Source organism: Dermacentor albipictus, chromosome 4 (genome assembly GCF_038994185.2).
Source record: "Dermacentor albipictus isolate Rhodes 1998 colony chromosome 4, USDA_Dalb.pri_finalv2, whole genome shotgun sequence".
NCBI lineage: Eukaryota > Metazoa > Arthropoda > Arachnida > Ixodida > Ixodidae > Dermacentor > Dermacentor albipictus.
Window position 1 is genome coordinate 75,491,259 of NC_091824.1, and position 19,268 is coordinate 75,510,526.

Here is a 19,268-nt window from a genome sequence, read left to right on the forward strand (position 1 = left end):
AGTGTCTGAAATTAGTCTATATCTTATATAGACTAATTTCAGACACTTTAACCCAAGACCGTCGGTGGGAGTCGGACCCTCGAGCTTATGTGCAAGTCGAGCCCACGCCCATTGATGTTAAGGCGAAGTTAATTAAGGCACAGTTAACTTATGTAGAGGTAATTAAGGAGAATGCCTGCTAATTTAATGAATATATCTTGAGCGCGCAGGCTTTTGCCTTCACCCTCTCTAGCACATGCTAAAGTGGGTGTAAGTTTTTTCCAGATACTAGGGAACGGGATGTGTTAGCGCACGTTGCTCGTGCGTATCGAAACTTGCTACGCAATGAAGGATAGCGAGGTTAAGATTGTTTTATCGATTATACAATGCCATGTTAAATATAAGTCCCGACCTGTACATGCGACCTCCTTGCTACAAAACCTTATGTTTCTAGTGCCGGCAATTTCAAACTCTCATTCCTAGTTAGAACAATAGAAGACTGGAAAGAAAGAGGTATCTTAAGGTGCAAATTCGATGGCGGGTTTTGAAATAAATTGCGCTTACTTATATAATTCTGGGATGTGTGGCCCTGATATATGTTGCACGCTGTTAAAGCTGTTTATGTATTGTAGGTACATCCTTTTAGTTTGTCATAGTTGCTATTGGTTCCGTCTGCCGTGTGCTGTTAGTACAGGTATTATATATATGTCACACGAATTGTGCAATTTGAACGCTATCTGTACTGTCTACCTTCTTTTTTCAATTGCCGCTTGTATTCTGTGTGCTTGCTTTCTTTCTTATTTTTTTTAGTTAACACACACTCCCTGCAACAGCCCTGGTGCGCAGCAATGAAAGTAGATAAGATAAATCAAAGGCACTTCATTTTATTCCATTTCAGTCCCACGGCAGTCGCTACTCAGCCATATGCCGCTGCTGCCGGAGGAGGCAGTTCGCAAGAAATGGTCCAAGTGTGAGTAAAAGATCTGCCAAGCTTTGCAAACCTCTTGGCGCGTAGCACAATGCACAAAATGAGTGGGGCTACAGCGCGCAGGATATTCTCGCGAAGTTAGCTTCCCTATTTCTCCCTTTATATGCACATCACTTTTCAGCGTGTGTTGCCGCATGATAGCGCAAAGTGCAAGGCGAGTGCGCGATCCACTCGACGCCGAGAGCTCGAACTGTTACGTGCGCCACTCCTGGCTGCAGAGAAAGCGCACGTGCGAGAAGGCAAAGGAGGATCACTTCGTGACAACACACGTACGTCGCTTCATAGTTTTGTTATATGGCATCCTAAGAAAGTTATGGCATCCAGGCCGAGGATTACCTTGGCGTCTCTAGAACGTGAGTCAATTATGTTATGACGTCATATGGTAGCTACGCGGCCGCGCGCGGCGCAGCAAGGAAGAGCGTGGTTCTGCGACTAGTATGCTTCGCATAATATGTCCCCGAAGTGCGGTCGGCGTCACCGTCACCGGTTCGTGGTCAGGGGCGCGATAAGTAATACCCTGGTATTCCCACTGCAAGGTAGAGCCACGGTTAGCGTTGTACTGGTGGTTGGCGCTTACAATCACCATGATTAGTATACCTGCACCATTACGCGTTGGTACGCTCAATGTGCGGGGTCTAGGGGCTAGTCGCAAGCAATATCAAGTCAAACGCATAATGCAAGAAAGAGACCTAGATTTGCTTGCGGTACAGGAGACGAAGGTTAGCAGAGAGGAGGCGACCGAAGGCTTGGTAGCAAAATTTTCTTTGAGGTACAATGTATGCGTGAGCCATGCTGTGGGAACATCAGCCGGGTGTATGTTGTTTGTTAAAAATTCAGTTGGCATTGTCGTTGAAACGGTTACAAGTTGCTTGCAAGGACGCTTTGTTTTGTGCGATCTTTCTTACGGCGAAGCAAAATTTAGACTTATTTGTGTCTATGCACCTACAAAGCCGCATGAAAGATTTTTGTTCTTTCGCGAATTGAGTATGTATTTTGATTGTGAGAGGTGTTTGATTGCGTTGGGTGACTACAATTGTGTCCTTATCAGGAAGACCGTTCAACCACTGCTAGCGTAAATGAAGAAAGTGCTGCGTATCTCAAAGAATGCGTGAGGAAATTCTCTTTAAATGATGTGGCACAGTTCGCAAGAGGTGGAAGTCGCCAGCATTTCACACACTTTCAAGGCACCAGCCATGCACGACTAGATCGAGTGTATGTGTGTTCGGAGATTACGCCTTTGTGTCAGAACTACGATGTTGATGCTCTTTCTTTCAGTGATCATTGTTTAGTGACTTTCGAGATCGGCCAAAAGCAAAAAGGAAGCTTGAATGGGAAAGATGGAAATTGAATGCCAAGCTTATCAAGGATATTGCTGGATTGGGCTGCTGAGCACGAGGTCGCGGGATCGAATCCCGGCCACGGCGGCCGCATTTCAATGGGGTCGAAATGCGAAAACACCCGTGTGCTTAGATTTAGGTGCACGTCAAAGAACCCCAGGTGGTCAAAATTTCCGGAGTCCTCCACTACGGCGTGCCTCAATATCAGAAAGTGGCTTTGGCACGTAAAACCCCAAATATTATTATTATTATTACCCCTCAATCCACATGGCATTCCTTTTTTACCCCCTGAACGCGATTTTGAACAGATGGATGTTATCTTTTTACTTGGACTGCACGCAGTATGGCGTAGTCTGTTGGCATATAGACATTGCCATGTTAAAGGCCGAACTGTGTATGAATATTTTGTGGAAATGGTTGTGAAGGAACGTGACGTGTACAAGATGAATGACTGTGATGAAGCTGTGGTGTCAATGCTTGATACTTTGACACATATAAAACGAGTGTGATCTATGATCACAAACACTTTTGAGGCTTGTAGCCAAGCTGGAAATAAAGAAAAAAAAAGCGTCCGTGGCTTAATGGTTTCAATATCAGGCTTCTGTGCTAGAGTCCCTGTGTTCGAATCCTCCCGTCGGGCAATTTTAAAGATGTTTGTTTAATTATTTATTGCGCAATATACTGTTGAAAATGACGAGTTTACAAAGTCACAAAGCCGTTTGAAGCCAAAAGGACGACTTTTAGGCAAATCCATGTACTTCCCATAATTCCCATGCTGGGACAACCACTCCCATTGCAGCTCCCGTAGACACTAGCGCCAGAGTTCCCTCTAGTAATTTTTGTACGAGACTCTCTGTCGGCATGGACAGCCGAGCCGCGACGCACCATGAAGGCGGACGCGATCACGGGGCTGACGCCTCGATGGGATCGTCCTCTATCTCGCTTGGGAGCACCACGCAGACGCATGACTCCTCGCCAGCAGCACGGCACACATCGCAGGGGACGCTTTCCCACCAGACAAACTACGCCGCAGCGATCACGCCAGAGGCGTCCCGCATCGGACGCTGCACCTAGAGATCGCGCTGTGAGTGGAAAGAAGAGCCGCGTCGTGCAGGCGAGTGGCGCACCACCTGCCGGGACAGTGCCGTACATTGCGAGGAGGGGTTCTGTGTTGGTGACAAGATGGCCCTACGTGCGCGCCAGGCGCAGAAGAAATGTAGCGGAAACGTACTTCGCTACGCGTTTAACTGCGACTTCTGTAATTTACATGCTCATAATTACCGATATACACCGCAGCATAACTTTCTACGGTACATTTCTAAGGCAACACCGCATTCTCTAGAGGCGCTTTTGTCCCGCTTTTCGGTCGCTTTTTTCATGTTCTCCGCTCCAAAGGATTTATCGGCCCCTGGCCAAGGGGCTGTTCGGGCTTCAGCCAGCAGCAATGACTACCGTGTTGTGCTACCTCGCCTTCCTACCGGTAAGCTGGTTGTGGACTGCGTTTTCCTGCATGCTGGCTTAAGTGGTCGACCATACAGAGCCCAAGACTTCAGAGACATCCTTCGGAACATTATTGACTTGAAGGAAATATGTTCCATCGGCCCATTTCAGATGTCGCGCGTGTGGATGGTAACGTGCAAATCAGCAATTACAAAATCAAAGCTAGTCGCGTGCGGAGAATTATTCGTAAAAGGTAGACGCTGCGTCGTTACTGACCCCGAGCCCACGGAAGTAAAAAAAAATGCAACTTTTATGGCTTCCTGAGCGTTTGGAAGACGATTACATTCGAAATGCGCTCCAGGTTTACGGGAAAGTGAAGTCTATATCAGGAGAAAGCTGGAGAGTATCGGAAATGGAGCAAATGCGTACCCGAAATCATGACGTGGTGTTGACTCTTGCCGATGATCGGCGTGGGCGACGTTCCACACCTGCCAAACGTTTATGGAGTGCAGAGCCTTGTATTGTTTCCAGGCCGGCCCCCGCTTTGTCTCCGCTGTAACAAGGTTGGGCACATTCGTAGAAACTGCAGATCCCCACGTTGTGAAAGCTGCCGACGCTTTGGCCACACAGCTGAAGAATGTGTTGTGACATACGCCGACAAGTTACAACACAGGACAAGGCCTCCGGATGAAAGCTTGCAGGATCACATAATGGATATTACTGAGGTTCTCGACGCGACTGGAGACGTTCCCTCTTCCACGGATACCAGCTGTGCCAGTAAGACCCCTCTACATGTTAAAGACAATGACATCGCAGAACTGCCCGTGGAAAAGGAAAGTAGCGGAGAGAAAGAAGCACCCGCTACCACACAGCCAGTTGCTGCCCAGCCAGCGAATGAGACAGCCGCTGATGACTCATCTGCTACACCGAAGGATCTCAACACGTGCGCTATGCTGGCAGAGGACAGACGAAGTAGCGCGGATACGTCAATTCCGAAGCGCCGTGCGACTAACAGATCAGAATCAAGCACGGACAGCGAGACGGCCAGTACCACAAGAAAAGCACTCCGCCGGGTAACATCGACACACTCACGAAAGTGCCGGCGATCAGGATCCAGGAGGCCTGGTGAGGGTTCGGAGCGTGCCTCACCTTTATTCTGTAGGACCGAACGCATAGCGAATTAGGTCTAAATAGTGGGTAGTCACCATGGCCCTGTCCCAGCAATTTCTCTTCGCAACCTTGAGCGTGCGAGGCCTTAGGTCTTTGCAGAAACGGGCGCAGCTTCGCCGGCTTTTGTCTAGGAAGCGCCTCGACTTCGTCGCCGTGCAAGAGACGAAGATTGAGAATGATGACGAGACGGAAAGGGCTCTGCGACCTTTTCTGTCTGAATATAATGTTTGCGTTTCACACGCTCTTGGTTTACCCGCGGGCTGTTTCCTGCTTCTGAAAGAGAGCCTACTTTATTCAGCATTTAGCTACCATGTAGACACTGAAGGTCGATATATACGTTATGATCTTGTGTTGCAGGATGTGCCATGGCGAATAGTGAACGTCTACGCATTTAATGACGCTGCAAAACGAATTATATTATTTGATACTCTGCGTAGTCTAATGGACTGTGATCGTTGCATTGTGTTAACGGGAGATTTCAATTGTGTATGTGATGCGTGTAATCGAAGCGGCATTTACACTCAGCGGGACAGGAGTGGTGAAGTTTTATCTAACCTGATAGAAAATGCAGGCCTCATTGATATATTAGTGTTCGGACAGGGAGCTTGCTGTTATACACGAATGCAAGGTCGCTCTTACGCCCGCCTTGATCGGATTTATGTTTCTTTATAACTCCTCTCCCGGGGACTGTTCTGCACTACTATCCCACTTCCGTTTTCTGATCATCGCATGGTTATCGCAAAGATTGGTGAGAAATCTGTAACCAATTTGCGACCACAGTGGGCACTCTGGAAGCTTAACTCTGAGCTCCTAAATGATCAGGAATTTATTAATAGACTTCAGACTCTGCCCAGGCGGCGCTGCGGAAAAACCCGTCACTAGCGCCCCCATCGGAGCCTTGGCGCGAACTGAGTAGTGCAAGGAGAGCTGTCCGCAAGCGGAGGTGCATAGGCCACAATGGACCCTTCTCTTTCGTTTGTGTTGAGGCACGGTTTCCTAAAAATCAAGGACCTGTAAAGCGTCTTCCGCCCATCCACGCTTCGGAAAGAAAGCTCAGCAGGGCGAAGTACGTGTACAACATAAAATAAAGTCTCAAGTGTTATTTCAGCGTGCTGCAACTCGCAAGTACAGAGAGCATCAGGTTTGTCATATCATATCAGCATAAAAATCTAAGCATTTCAAATTGGTTCATATTGAATATGTCCTGAACACAAGACTCAAGTATCTCCTATATTTTTATGTATTTTATCGTAATGTTTTGTCTCGCAGTTATTTACAGAGAGCATATCCTTTCATAGCCTTTTCCAGGGCAGCAAACAGAAAACGTTTTCAAGGTAGCAAACAGCATGCGATCATAACGAAGGAAGCTTCCCACAGTGCCTACGCGCTGCATCTTTCTTTCTCGCAGGAGCTACAGCATCGCTCGTACCTTCATTTGAACTTTTCGCAAACGCTTCGAGCAGCAAGCGCGCACAAATAAATCTAAATAAACGCGACATTTTTTTCTTTACACACGTGCGTTACTTCGCAATTACTCGTCCAGTGCTCCTACAGCAACTTCATTGCTCCCATTTGAAAAATTGCGTCGAGCAGGCTCAGCACATTGCGAAGCGTGCTTGTTGTACCGGCGCAGGACATAAAAATTCCCGAAAGTAGAAATGAGCTCGCGATACAACGATGGTTTAGAACAGGATTTTGAATTCATAAACAAACCAAAATGCTTGGTTAAGCTGACCTGCCAAATCTCTCTGTTCCACTTGTTGAGTCAAGCGGAAGGCGGACGTCTGTTGAAAGGTGGAGATATCGATGGCACATAAGCAGGACGGTTCGCAATGTTGTTTGTTCTGTTACCAACGAAGTGGCGGCTGCAAATTCTTTAGTTTTCGCTTGGTTACCACGGTCCTCCGTCGGGGCTACGCAACACAATTACAGAAGAACAAAATTGTCGCACTCTCTCATGCGAGCTGCTGTGTTGTGGGGAATGCAAGTAATCCGATTACCCAACAGGTTGAACGGCCCGTATCTAGCGCTCTCGCCTTTCCTCATCACACGATTGCGATGGAAATCGGTAAAACTGAACGTTGTTATTCCGTCCTTCATGTTCATGGCAATTTACAACACAACAGTAGCGTCGATTGCGGCGTTTCTTCGTAGCACGCGGAGCTGTCGCGGTTCCCGTCGTTTCCGCCATCAGTCTAAAAAGTGAGTCAGCAAGCGTTTTATGGCAGTACGTCGGCGCGTCCGACTAGCGTAGAAATTCATAGCTCTCAGTCTGGGTGTTAAATGCGCGAAACACTCGCAATATGGAGCACAATCTAGTTACATCATTGTTTCGCAGTGGCTAGGTTCATAGGCAACTTAGCAAGGGAGTCGGGCTTCACGCTACTCAATTAATGCCTCTTCGCACCGGCAGGTGGTGCTACGCGTCTTGCAAAACTCCAGAGCCTGAGGTCCATCGCGTGCGCATGACCCTAAAAAAATTCTCTTCCTACTGACTTACCGTTATTTGCAGCTTGGGAACTCTTTAAACAAGAGGTTCGTACAACAAGAGGTTCGTATAGAAATTGGATGGCTGAAACCATTCTCTAGGAAGAATGAAGAAACAATACTTCTTAAGAGCCTACACAACCTTTATCAGATGGAATGCGAAATACCAGGCACTTAAATTGTTGACATAGAAAATCTTAAATGTGAGTTGCAAAAGTATGATGCACTGCGTTACAGAGGTGCACGAGTTCGATCTCGAAATAGGCGTGCTCTGCAGTCTGAGCAGCCAACACGTCAAGAATTACTTGACCAGCGACGTCACGCTATTTCCAAAGATATTCCGGAAATTTACTCCGAAGGTAATCTTCTAACAAATACGAATGGCATAATTTCTAAGTTCGAAACTTACTACAGTGTGTTGTTTAGTGCACGGCCCGATAATCACGATGCAAAAGTCAGAGTTTTGTGCCTCTCGTAAAACCTTTACAGGATGATGACTGCGCGTTCATTAGTGATACTCTTACGAAACAAGAAATTGAGCTAGCTATTGATCAGCTGCCTCTGTCGAAAACACCCGGCCCTGATGGACTTTCCTGTGAATTTTACAAATCTTTCAAATCAATTATCAGTTCCATATTATTGGACATTTTTACTACAAGATTAGAGGTAGACGCCCTCCCGCAATCTTTTTGCAAAACCCGCAAAGTTTTAATTGCTGAAAGTTCAGATAAGGAGAAACTGCATTCTCTTGAAAGCTACCGACCAATCACATTGTCAAACGTGGATTATAAAATATTTGCAAAAGTTTTATCGAATAGATTGCAATTTGCGATGTCAATTCTCATTGGTTCCCATCAGACGTGTGGAATTAGGGGCCGATCCATTCAAACCAACATACATATCACCCGTACACTCACTTCTTCAATATGGTTACTGTTCAACTGAGCAGCTTGCAATGCTCCAGGTAGACCTTGCTAAAGCTTTTGATCGTGTCAGTCAGTCCTGTTTCTTTTCTCTTCTGGAGCATACCAATGTTGGCTCCGTTGTGCTTAAAGGCGTTAAGCTTTGCTATACGTGTTGTACTACTCGTTTAGTTATTATTGGCCAACTCTAAACCCGTTTCCATTTGCTCTTGGGTAAAACAAGGATGCCCTATGTCCCCATTACTATTCGCGCTTTATCTGGAACCGCTATGCTTAAGCGTGATTCAGTCGAGTTACATCTATGGCTTCAAGATACTGGGTAGTTAAGTAAAAGCCGTAGCTTATGCAGATGATTTAACGTTCTTCTGCACGGATAAGTCCAGTGTGGAAAAGGTAGTTTCAACAATAGAGGAATTTAGCAGTGTATCAGGAGCAAAAGCTTAGGCTTATGATTTGGCTCATGGTGCTATACACCAGAACAGTTCGCAGGCGTTAAGTGGACCGGTGTGCCGCCAAAGTATCTCGGCGTGCCGCTAGACTTATATAAATTAAGCGCACACTATAGGAAAGAACGGGTTTCGGCCCTGCAAAGTTACGCCCAGACATTCATTCCACACCGACTTTCTATTTTTGGGAAAGCCGAGGCCTGGAATAAGTTCTTGGCAACAAAAATTTACTATGTATTGCAAGTTACACATTGTGCCAGGCTCTACATCCAACGCTTACACCGAATCTTTGGAACTTTCGTATGGTCTTCAACTTTTGAGCCCATCAGTCGAGACAATATTTTCAGGCCCGTTAGTGAAGGTGGGCTGGGTTTAGTACAGCTTTATGTGCGGCAAATAATGTCTCGTTTCTTCTTTTCTCGTGATACATCGTATCCTATAATTCCGTCATTCATGCAAGTCACACTTGTTAATGCGTTACCTGATTTAATTGTTTCTTCCAATTTTACTTTGCGTTTATGCTTGTGGGGGTTCATGCAAGAAGTTTACTTGGCGGTTCGTTTCCTGACAGTTCGGTTTTCCACTGAATACTTGTACTCTGTGTCGCGTAAAACGTTATACAAAGATTTATTGTCCATGCTCTTTCCGCCTCCATTTTACCGATCACTATACATTCAATGGCCAGGTCACGATGTACTAAAGTGAGTTCGTAAAATGTATATATCCCCTTGCTGCAAAACATTCTTTTCTAAACTTCATAGTGCAATTGTACCGGTTAAAACATGGTTACAGAAAAAGACGCGGACACAGCGTGAGCGCTGTGTCCGCGTCTTGCCACTGTCTTTCGTCCCTTTTCGTGCGCTGAAGGACCTCAGTTATGAATGCAAGATTTTTACCCATAGTATGAACGATGCCTTCTCTCTGAGTGACTTTCATAGTGCGCTCCATTCTCTGACTATGCACAACTGGTGGATGTCAGGTTGTTGCTGCTGTAATAAATACCATGTAAGAAAGAAAAAAGAACTCATGGCTGAGTGGTAGCGCCTCCGTCTCATATTGCGGAGACCCTGGTTTGATTCCCACCCAGACCATTTTGCAAGTTGTTTTTATTTATGAATTGCCTTCCGCCATTCTTCGCTCACGGCCGACGCCTCCGGCTTTTTTGCGACACGAGCTCCTTAACGCTGTTGCGTTAAAATTTTCTCGCGCAGACACGCGCTGGTGCCGCTGCTCGCGCGTTCGTCGTCTTCTTCCACAGCTGGCTCTGATGCCGCGCAACATACAAAAAAAAGGCAGCGGTAATATATATAGACTAATTTCAGACACTTTAACCCAAGACCGGCTGTGAGAGTCGGACCCTCGAGCTTATGTGCAAGTCGAGCCCACGCCCTTTGATGTTAAGGCTAAGTTAATTAAGGCACAGTTAACTTATGTAGAGGTAATTAAGGAGAATGCCTATTAATTTAATGATTATCTCTTGAGCGCGCAGGCTTTTGCCTTCACCCTCTCTAGCACATGCTAAAGTGCGTGTAAGTTTTTTTTCCAGATACTAGGGAACGGGATGTGTTAGCGCACGTTGCTCGTGCGTATCGAAACTTGCTACGCAATGAAGGATAGCGAGGTTAAGATTGTTTTAGGAATTATACAATGCCATGTTAAATGTAAGTCCCGACCTGTACATGCGACCTCCTGGCTATCAAAACTTATATTTCTAGTGCCGGCAATTTCAAACTCTCATTGCTAGTTAGAACAATAGAAGACTGGAAAGAAAGAGATATCTTAAGGTGCAAATTCGATGGCGGGTTTTGAAATAAATTGTGCTTACTTATATAATTCTGGGATGTGTGGCCCTGATATATGTTGCACGCTGTTAAAGCTGTTTATGTATTGTAGGTACATCCTTGTAGTTTGTCATAGTTGCTATTGGTTCCGTCTGCCGTGTGCTGTTAGTACAGGTATTATATATATGTCACACGAATTGTGCAATTTGAACGCTATCTGTACTGTCTAGCTTCTTTTTTCAATTGCCACTTGTATTCTGTGTGCTTTCTTTCTTTCTTATTTTTTTAATTAACACACACTCCCTGCAACAGCCCTGATGTGCAGCAATGAAAGTAGATAAGATAAATCAAAGGCACTTTATTTTATTCCATTTCAGTCCCACGGCAGCCCCTACTCAGCCAGATGCCGGTGCTGCCGGAGGAGGCAGTTCGCATGAAATGGTCCAAGTGTGAGTAAAAGATCTGCCAAGCTTTGCAAACCTCGCGGCGCGTAGCACAATGCACAAAATGAGTGGCGCTACAGCGCGCAGGATATTCTCGCGAAGTTAGCTTCCCTATTTCTCCCTTCATATGCACATCACTTCTCAGCGTGTGTTGCCGCATGATAGTGCTAAGTGCAAGGCGAGTGCGCGATCCACTCGACGCCGAGATCTCGAACTGCTACGTGCGCCTCTCCTGGCTGCAGAGAAAGCGCACGTGCGACAAGGCAAAGGAGGATCACTTCGTGACAACACACGTAACGTCGCTTCATAGTTATGTTATATGGCATCCTAAGAAAGTTGACTGCATAAGGCATATTGCCTTGTGTTGCGTACATGCGAACCGGCGCTCATAAAGCTGCGGCGCGCCGTCGATGAGATGGGCCCTTTGTCCTGACCTTAAAGCAATGAAGTTTGCGAGGTTTCCGGTGCCGTGTTTTGCGTGAGCGGAGCCCTGTGGAGCGGAGACAGTGTTGTGCCTCCGGATGAAGTTGGATTAACTCAGGTTCTTTACCATGCATCTAATGCATAGTGCACGAGAACTTCTTAGGTGTCTTCTATGGAGTGTTTTGCCGCAAAAAAATTTCAAATCGGCTCCTTAGTAGCCCAGATATATTATTTCAGAGCCTTGAACTCATGATTTCGCAAGGCGAGCTCCACTGCATAGCGAGACTTTCCACTCGCCCTGTCTAGCCTCAGCAAGCGAAATTCCTTCCCTGCATTCTGCCATACCGCATCTCGCGGAACGCGTAACGCTCACGCCAGAGGCCCCGCCTTCATTTTTTTTCTCCTCGCTTTTTCTTTTGCGGCGCTTCGCATTTTTACTTGGGGCGTCGCGCGTAGGCTGTTGTCTGGTTACGCGCAGCGCACGATTTCGCGCGCTGGCGACAAGGACACATGGCTAGCGGTATAATTCAGTGCTGGAACACGGTAGAAAATGGCATCGTTTCAGAACCTGCGCACGTGACTGCACAACCGTGGGAACAAGGATACGAAGTCGAAGTACGTCTCTTTTCCGGTTCGAAGTAAAACAAAAAAGAGGCAGACATTCCGTTTGTGTGTTTTATTATTTCTCTAAACTTCAATTCGTCAATTCAAGCAGCAGATCACACAAATAACAGATCTTGCTTTGGATAATTCTCGAAGTCACTTGTCACCACGAGCGTCCTCACACTGCGGACCCAACCACGTAGACGTAGGGACGCGACTACGTCACCGTGCGGCTGAGAGCGCTGTCGCCGTGAGAGAACGGGAAAACGGCGTTCGGATTGAAATTTTATACCTTTCCGTGGCGCGTAGCGATGTAATGCTTTGCGAACACGATTGTTAGCGCGCATTGTATGCACGGCGCTTGTCAGCTCAAAACGGTAGAACTTGTGAAGGGCCCTTTTAAAGACCAAAAAGGCACAAGGCTTCGAGCGCGGTAAATTCTGGCAGAACGGCCAATAGCTCCGCGCGTCCGGCATTTATCATCTGCGGCAGTCCCTGTTGTAAGGGTTGGGGTCGGGTATGTCAAAAGGGCTAGCTGGACCATGACGTCGTCCGACTCATCCACGCTAAGGATGTTGTTTTAGGGAGGAACGTCTTCTCATCGAGAACGAGGAATACTGGGTTTATTTACAGTATCTACACGAAGAGTGGAGAACATTGCATCTCATCAGTCTAACGTGACTGAAATGAAGCACACAACGAGGAACCGAAAACGTCTGATTAAACACCCTCTGTCCTCCCTAGATCCCTACGTCAGAGAAACTGCTGTGCAATCTTCGTTTAATCGCAACGTCCAACGTCATCGAAAGAACTGCGTTGAGGGCGAGACTTCACACACTCGCTCTCGCACCTTTTTTCACTGAACACACAGAAAGGAGGGGAGCCTCGTAGGCAGGGGTTCTCACGCTTGACTCAAGCTGGTGCGTCTTGGTTTCTGGGATGACCCAGCAGTTAGCTGGGGCGTCTGTCAAACGACCGTGGCGGTGACCGGAGACCGTGAGGGAACGCCTTAGAACACTCTTTTCCAGAAGATTCTTTCTCCCATTGGTCTGTGAATGCGACAGTGAACCCTGTAAGATTCGTCGGACGATCTCGCCGCTGCCACCATTTGTCAGAGTTGTCGGACGATCTACGATCTGTAGGCCGATCTCACCGCTGCCATTCAGATGTAAGATTTGGCAGTCGTAGTTGTAGGAAGGAGCCTGACTCTTCGTCGGGACTGAGGCAAGGAGGATTTATTTACATGTTATTTACAGTTGAACATGAGATACATCGACAGTCTAGCGTGACTCCCAAATGGAGCCCGCAAGACGAGCATACAGCGAACAGCTTACGAGCACACAGCTCACGAGTACATTTCGAGCACGACAACGAGCACGCAGCTCACGAGTACATTTCTAGCACGACAACAAGCACACTCTAGCAGCCGACAATCGCTGCTCATAAGCACTCCGCTCGACGTCATAGTTCGACGTCATTGTAGATGACCCGCCCTTTTGGAGGAGGCGGGCTCTCGACTTGGAGGAGGATGAGGGCTCACACATGCACGCACGCACGCACGCACGCACACGCACGCGCACACACACACACACAAACACACACACACGCACACACACACACAAACACACACACATAGGTGCAATGGTCCGGAGCCGACGTCACAGGGGCTTCGTAGAACTCTGAGCAAACCCGGGTAGCGCGCTCGGGTAGCACATTGCCTTGCGTCTTGGTTGGCGCGTGGGAAGGAGCACTCGTCGGCGTTCCGGCGGCAACTCCCCCACTCCTAGCAGAACAGGGGGGCCTTATAGTGTTGCGCACAAAGCCTACTTCGTCGAACTCGGAGCCGTCCCGGGTGGCGTGTCCGGGTAGCACATTGTCTGGTGACTCGAAAAGCGCATGGGGAGGTTCCGCCAATTACCTCCCCTCGAGAACTCCGCTGAGCTGACCCCTCGCCACGTGGCTGCCGGTTATCCGCAGTTCTCTGAAGTGCGCCACCATCCGGGTTGGATCGGAACATGTGCAGCGGGCTGAAATAGCTGCAGGCCGATCCTAACAACCAACATACAATACTCGGTCTGCCACGCGTGTCTCGGCCTGCTGGTTCCGTAGGACTGTAGGAGGGGGCCGCATTGTTAGCTTCACGAAGCGATTCGTCGCAGCGGGACAGGAGATGCCAGAAGGTCACAACCGCCGCTGGCCGATCGTAACACTGTTTTCTATGCCAATGAAATTCGGGGCACCTGTGCTTAAGTGCAGCGTGTCACCTCTTCCGAGCCTCGGTAGGGATCATAAACGTTTAACCTTGAAATTCGGGAGAAATACTAATGAAAAACAAGAACCAATAGCATTATAATTTCTAAAAATGAACGAAAAGCAAACAGAGATTGCAAAATGCATAGAGAAGAAAATGGCGGCGTTTCCTACAAAAGTCTGGGTATGTAAAGAACTGGTAGACGTTGTGCAGAATGAAATATTACGGAGAAGTAAACAAAAACTGTTGTATTGGAAGGAGGAAACCACATATATGGTTGAAGAATTAAATAAAGCAAGCTAGAGAAAAGCGTAAGCAGACGTCTAGGGATCATCCAGAAGCCAAAAAGTTTTTACACGAATAAGAGGTTCTCCTTAGAGGGAACAAATACCTAGAAAACACAACGGCGGCGAGTGAGCTCGTGCAAAAGAAAATAAATATACAAGTGAACGTTGGGTGCGTAACATGTGCAAAAGAGACAAAGGCGCACCAAAAATATTCGGGAGTCATGTAATAGCACTTGGAAACGACGCGATGCGGCACCTGAGATAAGGCATTACGGATAACTTCGGCACGAAAGAAAGCGTAGTTCAGACTCAAACGGAACCACAAACAACAAAGAATCCTGAAATATCAAAATGCAGCATAGAAAGCATTTATTGAAAAAAAATCAGGAGAACATATCCCGAATAACACGGCAGCATGACCCGATGGAATCCCAACACAGCTAATCGAGAACCTCGGTCCAAAACGTAAGGCAATGTGGACTAATGCTATAGAGCAAGAGATTAGAACGAAGAAAATTCCCGGTGGGTGGCGAGAAAGCAGTGTGAACCTGATCTACAAAGGTAAAGGTGATAAGGATAAGACGAGCTCGTACAGGTCAGTTACACTAACGTCGGTGATATATAGAATGGCAATGCAAGCCATAAAAATGGGATTGTCGAAGTGGGTGAAGAAAAATGATATACTGGAGGAACTCCAGAATGGGTTCAGGCCAAGCAGACGCTTTGGCGATAATATGCTTGTATTAACTCAGTGCATAGAAATTTCAGTACCTCAGAGTAGACCTTTATGGACAGCATTTTCAGATATTAAAGCAGCCTATGACAACGTACAGAGGGAATTGTAATGGGATATTCTTAAGCACGAAGTCATAGAGGACGATTTCGTGGAACTAATGAGGGAGATTTATGGACGCAACCGAGTACAAGCTGTATGGGAAGGCTGAAAAAGTAATGAAGTGGTGGCAATTTACCAAGGACTGAAGCAAGGATGTCCTCTGTGTCTATTGTTGTTCGCGCTTTATATTAAAGGCATAGAAACGCGACTCGAAAACAGCGAATTAGTGCTTGGTTTATCCTACATGCGCATTGGAGAAATGGTGCAACAGAATCTCCCTAGACTGATGAATGCGAACGACGTAGTAAAACAAGCGGACAATACGCGAGAGTTGCCGACGCTGGCGAATATTTGTGGCAACGCGGCGACAAATCTAGGCCTGAAATTTAGCGTAGGAAAATCGGCGGTTGGGATCTTTAATGACGAGATGAGTAAATATGTGGTGTCAGTTCAATAGCAAGTGATACCCTAGTCAAGCAATATAGATACCTCCGTGCACACATAAACAGAGGAATGACTTACTCGAGCACCCACAAAGGGAATCGGAAAATAAATGGTAATCGGAATGCTGCAATAATGAAACACAGAGCACTGTGGGGCCACACTAAGTATGAGGTGGTGCGTGGTATCTGGAAAGTAGTAATGGTGCCAGCGCTAACATTCGCTTTCTACGTTGTGGAAATAGCGACCAAAGCAGCGCACGAACCTAATTTCTTTACATTTGCAAGTATACGGTCACCGCTCGTATCTCGCTTTAAATAGAGTGCTGAGGTGATCTGAAATTCACGCACACCTTATTTTGGTAGCAGGTTCTCGCTCTCAGTGGCATGTCGCTACTTCTTTATGTGCGCACTGTACAAAGTCAAGAGCGTCCATTTAATGTCGCTATCGCCAGAACTGAACTAGATTGAATTCTGGCGACTAAAATGAGCATCGAATCGGCCTAGCGTGACCAAGCCCATGCTATTGAAAAAGCTAAATGACGTGCAAGAAATTATCTGTAAACTTAATCCTAAAGTGCTGTGTGTGTTAGAAACACATCTAACTTCCAAGGTTCTCGCTTTCCGTGGCATGTCGCTACTTCTTTATGTGCGCACTGTACAAAGTCAAGAGCGTCCATTTAATGTCGCTATCACCACAACTGAACCAGATTGAATTCTGGCGGCCAAAATCAGCATCGTATCGGCCTAGCGTGACCAAGCCGATGCTGTTGAGAAACCTAGATGACGTGCAAGAAATTATCTGTAAACTTAATCCTAAAGTGCTATGTGTGCAAGAACCACATCTAACTTCCAAGGTTCTCGCTCTCCGTGGCATGTCGCTACTTCTTTATGTGCGCACTGTACAAAGTCAAGAGCGTCTATTTAATGTCGCTGTCGCCAAAACTAAACTAGATTGAATTCTGGAGACCAAAATCAGCATCGTATCGGCCTAGCGTGATCAAGCCGATGCCCGCGCGTAGTGGGTGTACGGCCACCAACTCATACACTGTTGGTAGGCCTTCCTATAAAAAAAACTTGATATCTGGTCTGTCTCGGCACTGACGGCTGACAAAGGCCGACGATGTTGAACTTCCGAAGTTTCCATTTATTTTGAGATTTTCAGCACGTATAAATATATACAAAATAGCGTTGTCGGTCTGACGTTTCCACTTTGTGGTCGCTTTCACAGACTGAGCGAACGATAATCCGCAGGCTGGTTCGCTCGCCGTTACGAAAGCCTATCACACTGCGACGATTCGCTGTCGTCGGTCATGGTGGTGGCATTGTGACAAACTGTGACGGAATGCCTTTCAATGACAGTCTACACACTAGTCGGCCGAGGATCGGCGTTGTTGTCGTGTTGGCATCGGTGTCAGGTAGGCCTATTGTGTTACCGGACCTGCCTTTACTATACATGGCATCCTTTCAAACAGAAAAAGTGTCATCTGCCCTAATGTAACACGACCTTCGTGCTACATTAGGATGGATGGCAATTTTTTCCCTGTCTTGTTACTTCCTCCACCTTGCGGGATGCCGCAGAACTGGTTTGCCATGTGGCATCCTTTAGGACATGTATAAAGTAACATCAAAATGCCGATGGCTCTTTCGGCGGGAGACGCAAGTACAGCACACTAGCACCACGTAACGGCAGCCAGATATGTCTCCACGAGCACGGCTACAACAGCGGACTCAAAGCAGATCACAGCAGCTGGGCATGTACCCGTATACACCGGCGCTGCCCAACAATGTCTGCTCTGCTCTATTATATTACAAAATATACCTAACACAAACTTTTTACATGTGCTTGAACCTTATTTTGCATTTCCAGCCCCAACACACCTCGTACGAATGTAAAAGGCATTCTTCACAACTAATGACACGTTCAAGAGAAGATCCCCGTATAGTTCTGCTTTGACTTCGAAATCACCAAGTTAACTGAGCGCACTTTAATTATTCCTAATATAAATGAGCTCTTACTATTAAACATTTTGCGGTTCCTGCCGGCGTTGATCTTCATATTCAGCACTTTGCTATAGTACTGTCGGCAAATGCGGTTGTGTAGGCTTAAACTTACGATGCTTATGTGAGCATGAACCTATATGGACGAGGTATGGATGAAAACTCATAGCATGCGTCGATCCATTTTTTTTCTGCCTTTTCCAGTTTCAAGATGGCTATGGCAATGCAGCAGCATGGTAATGAGCAGAACCAGCAGCTCATGGAACGTATGCACACGATGCAGAGCAACATGATGGGAAGCATGGCGGCTACATTGTCGGAGACATCTTCGACAGTCAAGAACGCAATGGAGACGGTGACCAAGCAAGTGACGGAGCAGGCAGAAAGGCACCGGGAGACAATTGCGGCCATGCAGGAGACCACGGTCTCCGCGACCAACATGAACCGAGAGGCGATCCGCGCGATGCGGGAAAACATGGTGGAGACGCGGATGATGAATTCGGAGGCGAACGAGTTGGTCCGTAGCGGCATTGCCGATATGCGCGAAGAACAGCGAAGAAGCGCCGAAAGGGAAGAAAGAGCATCTCAGCCACCCCCCAAGGAAGAATGCGTCATCCAATGATTGTATGGTGGGAGCAAATAAACATTGGGAACCGCAACTTTGCCACTTTTGCCGAACAGTAACCATAAGATCGGTCCTGTAACACATCTTTTTTAAACTGATCGAATTGACAAGTTCAATGCGTTGCTTTTCAATATATATATACCCGCAAAAATATGGGAAACCAACATAAAGGCTATATCAACCGAGGGTCCATTTTCCCGTTTCCAGCTCACATCTTGGGTGGCACCCGGCACTAATGTTGGTCGTCGCTGCTTTCACGGCTTGCCTCTCTACCCTGTAGCAACCCATTCCCATATTTCCATTAAAGTTTCACACTACTGCCACAATAATTAAGATCTGCCATGTGAGGCATTTACAACACAAGCCTTCTCGGAGGTTATGAACAGCGGCGCAAAACACCTCAAGCGAACACGTCTCGCTGTGTGTTCTGTGTACTACGTAGACCAACAGCAGCGGTGCACGCAACGTAACCTTTACCATCGACTCACCATGCTCTCTCCTATTTCACTAAATGCTGAAGAAATTGAACATTTTCCGTCAACAGCACCGCTAATTATCGTCAATCAAAGTAAACAGCACAGAAAGCTTCTCTTACGTCGATTCCCACAGTGCGTGGGATCCGCATATATTTTTTAAAAAAGACCGTTTCGCTTAGTTGTTACCCCTTAGCGCACAATAGAATGAAACAAAAATTTGGCCGATATCTACGACATGGTGCTCATGCTACTTTCTGTGACGTAGACGACATAAACGGGGTGCTGGCCAACGTGCTGAGAATCCGCATGAACACCAAGTACAATCCGCACTGC

General features: G+C 46.9%; 2 protein-coding genes across 7 annotated transcripts in view; one reads left to right on the top strand and one right to left on the bottom strand.

Moving 5' to 3' along the window:
* Window positions 1-18,485, top strand: part of LOC135895901 (uncharacterized) — a 104,759-nt gene extending 86,274 nt beyond the window's left edge. Inside the window, exons 4-6 of the mRNA XM_065424141.2 lie at window positions 878-949; window positions 10,929-11,000; window positions 18,039-18,485. Of these exons, the coding sequence (XP_065280213.1) occupies window positions 878-949; window positions 10,929-11,000; window positions 18,039-18,456 (562 nt within the window). The 3' untranslated portion in view covers window positions 18,457-18,485. The remainder of the gene's footprint in view (window positions 1-877; window positions 950-10,928; window positions 11,001-18,038) is intronic.
* The window catches only part of LOC135895879 (ensconsin-like), a 438,594-nt gene that overhangs the window by 219,667 nt on the left and 199,659 nt on the right, over window positions 1-19,268 (bottom strand). The window lies entirely within an intron of this gene.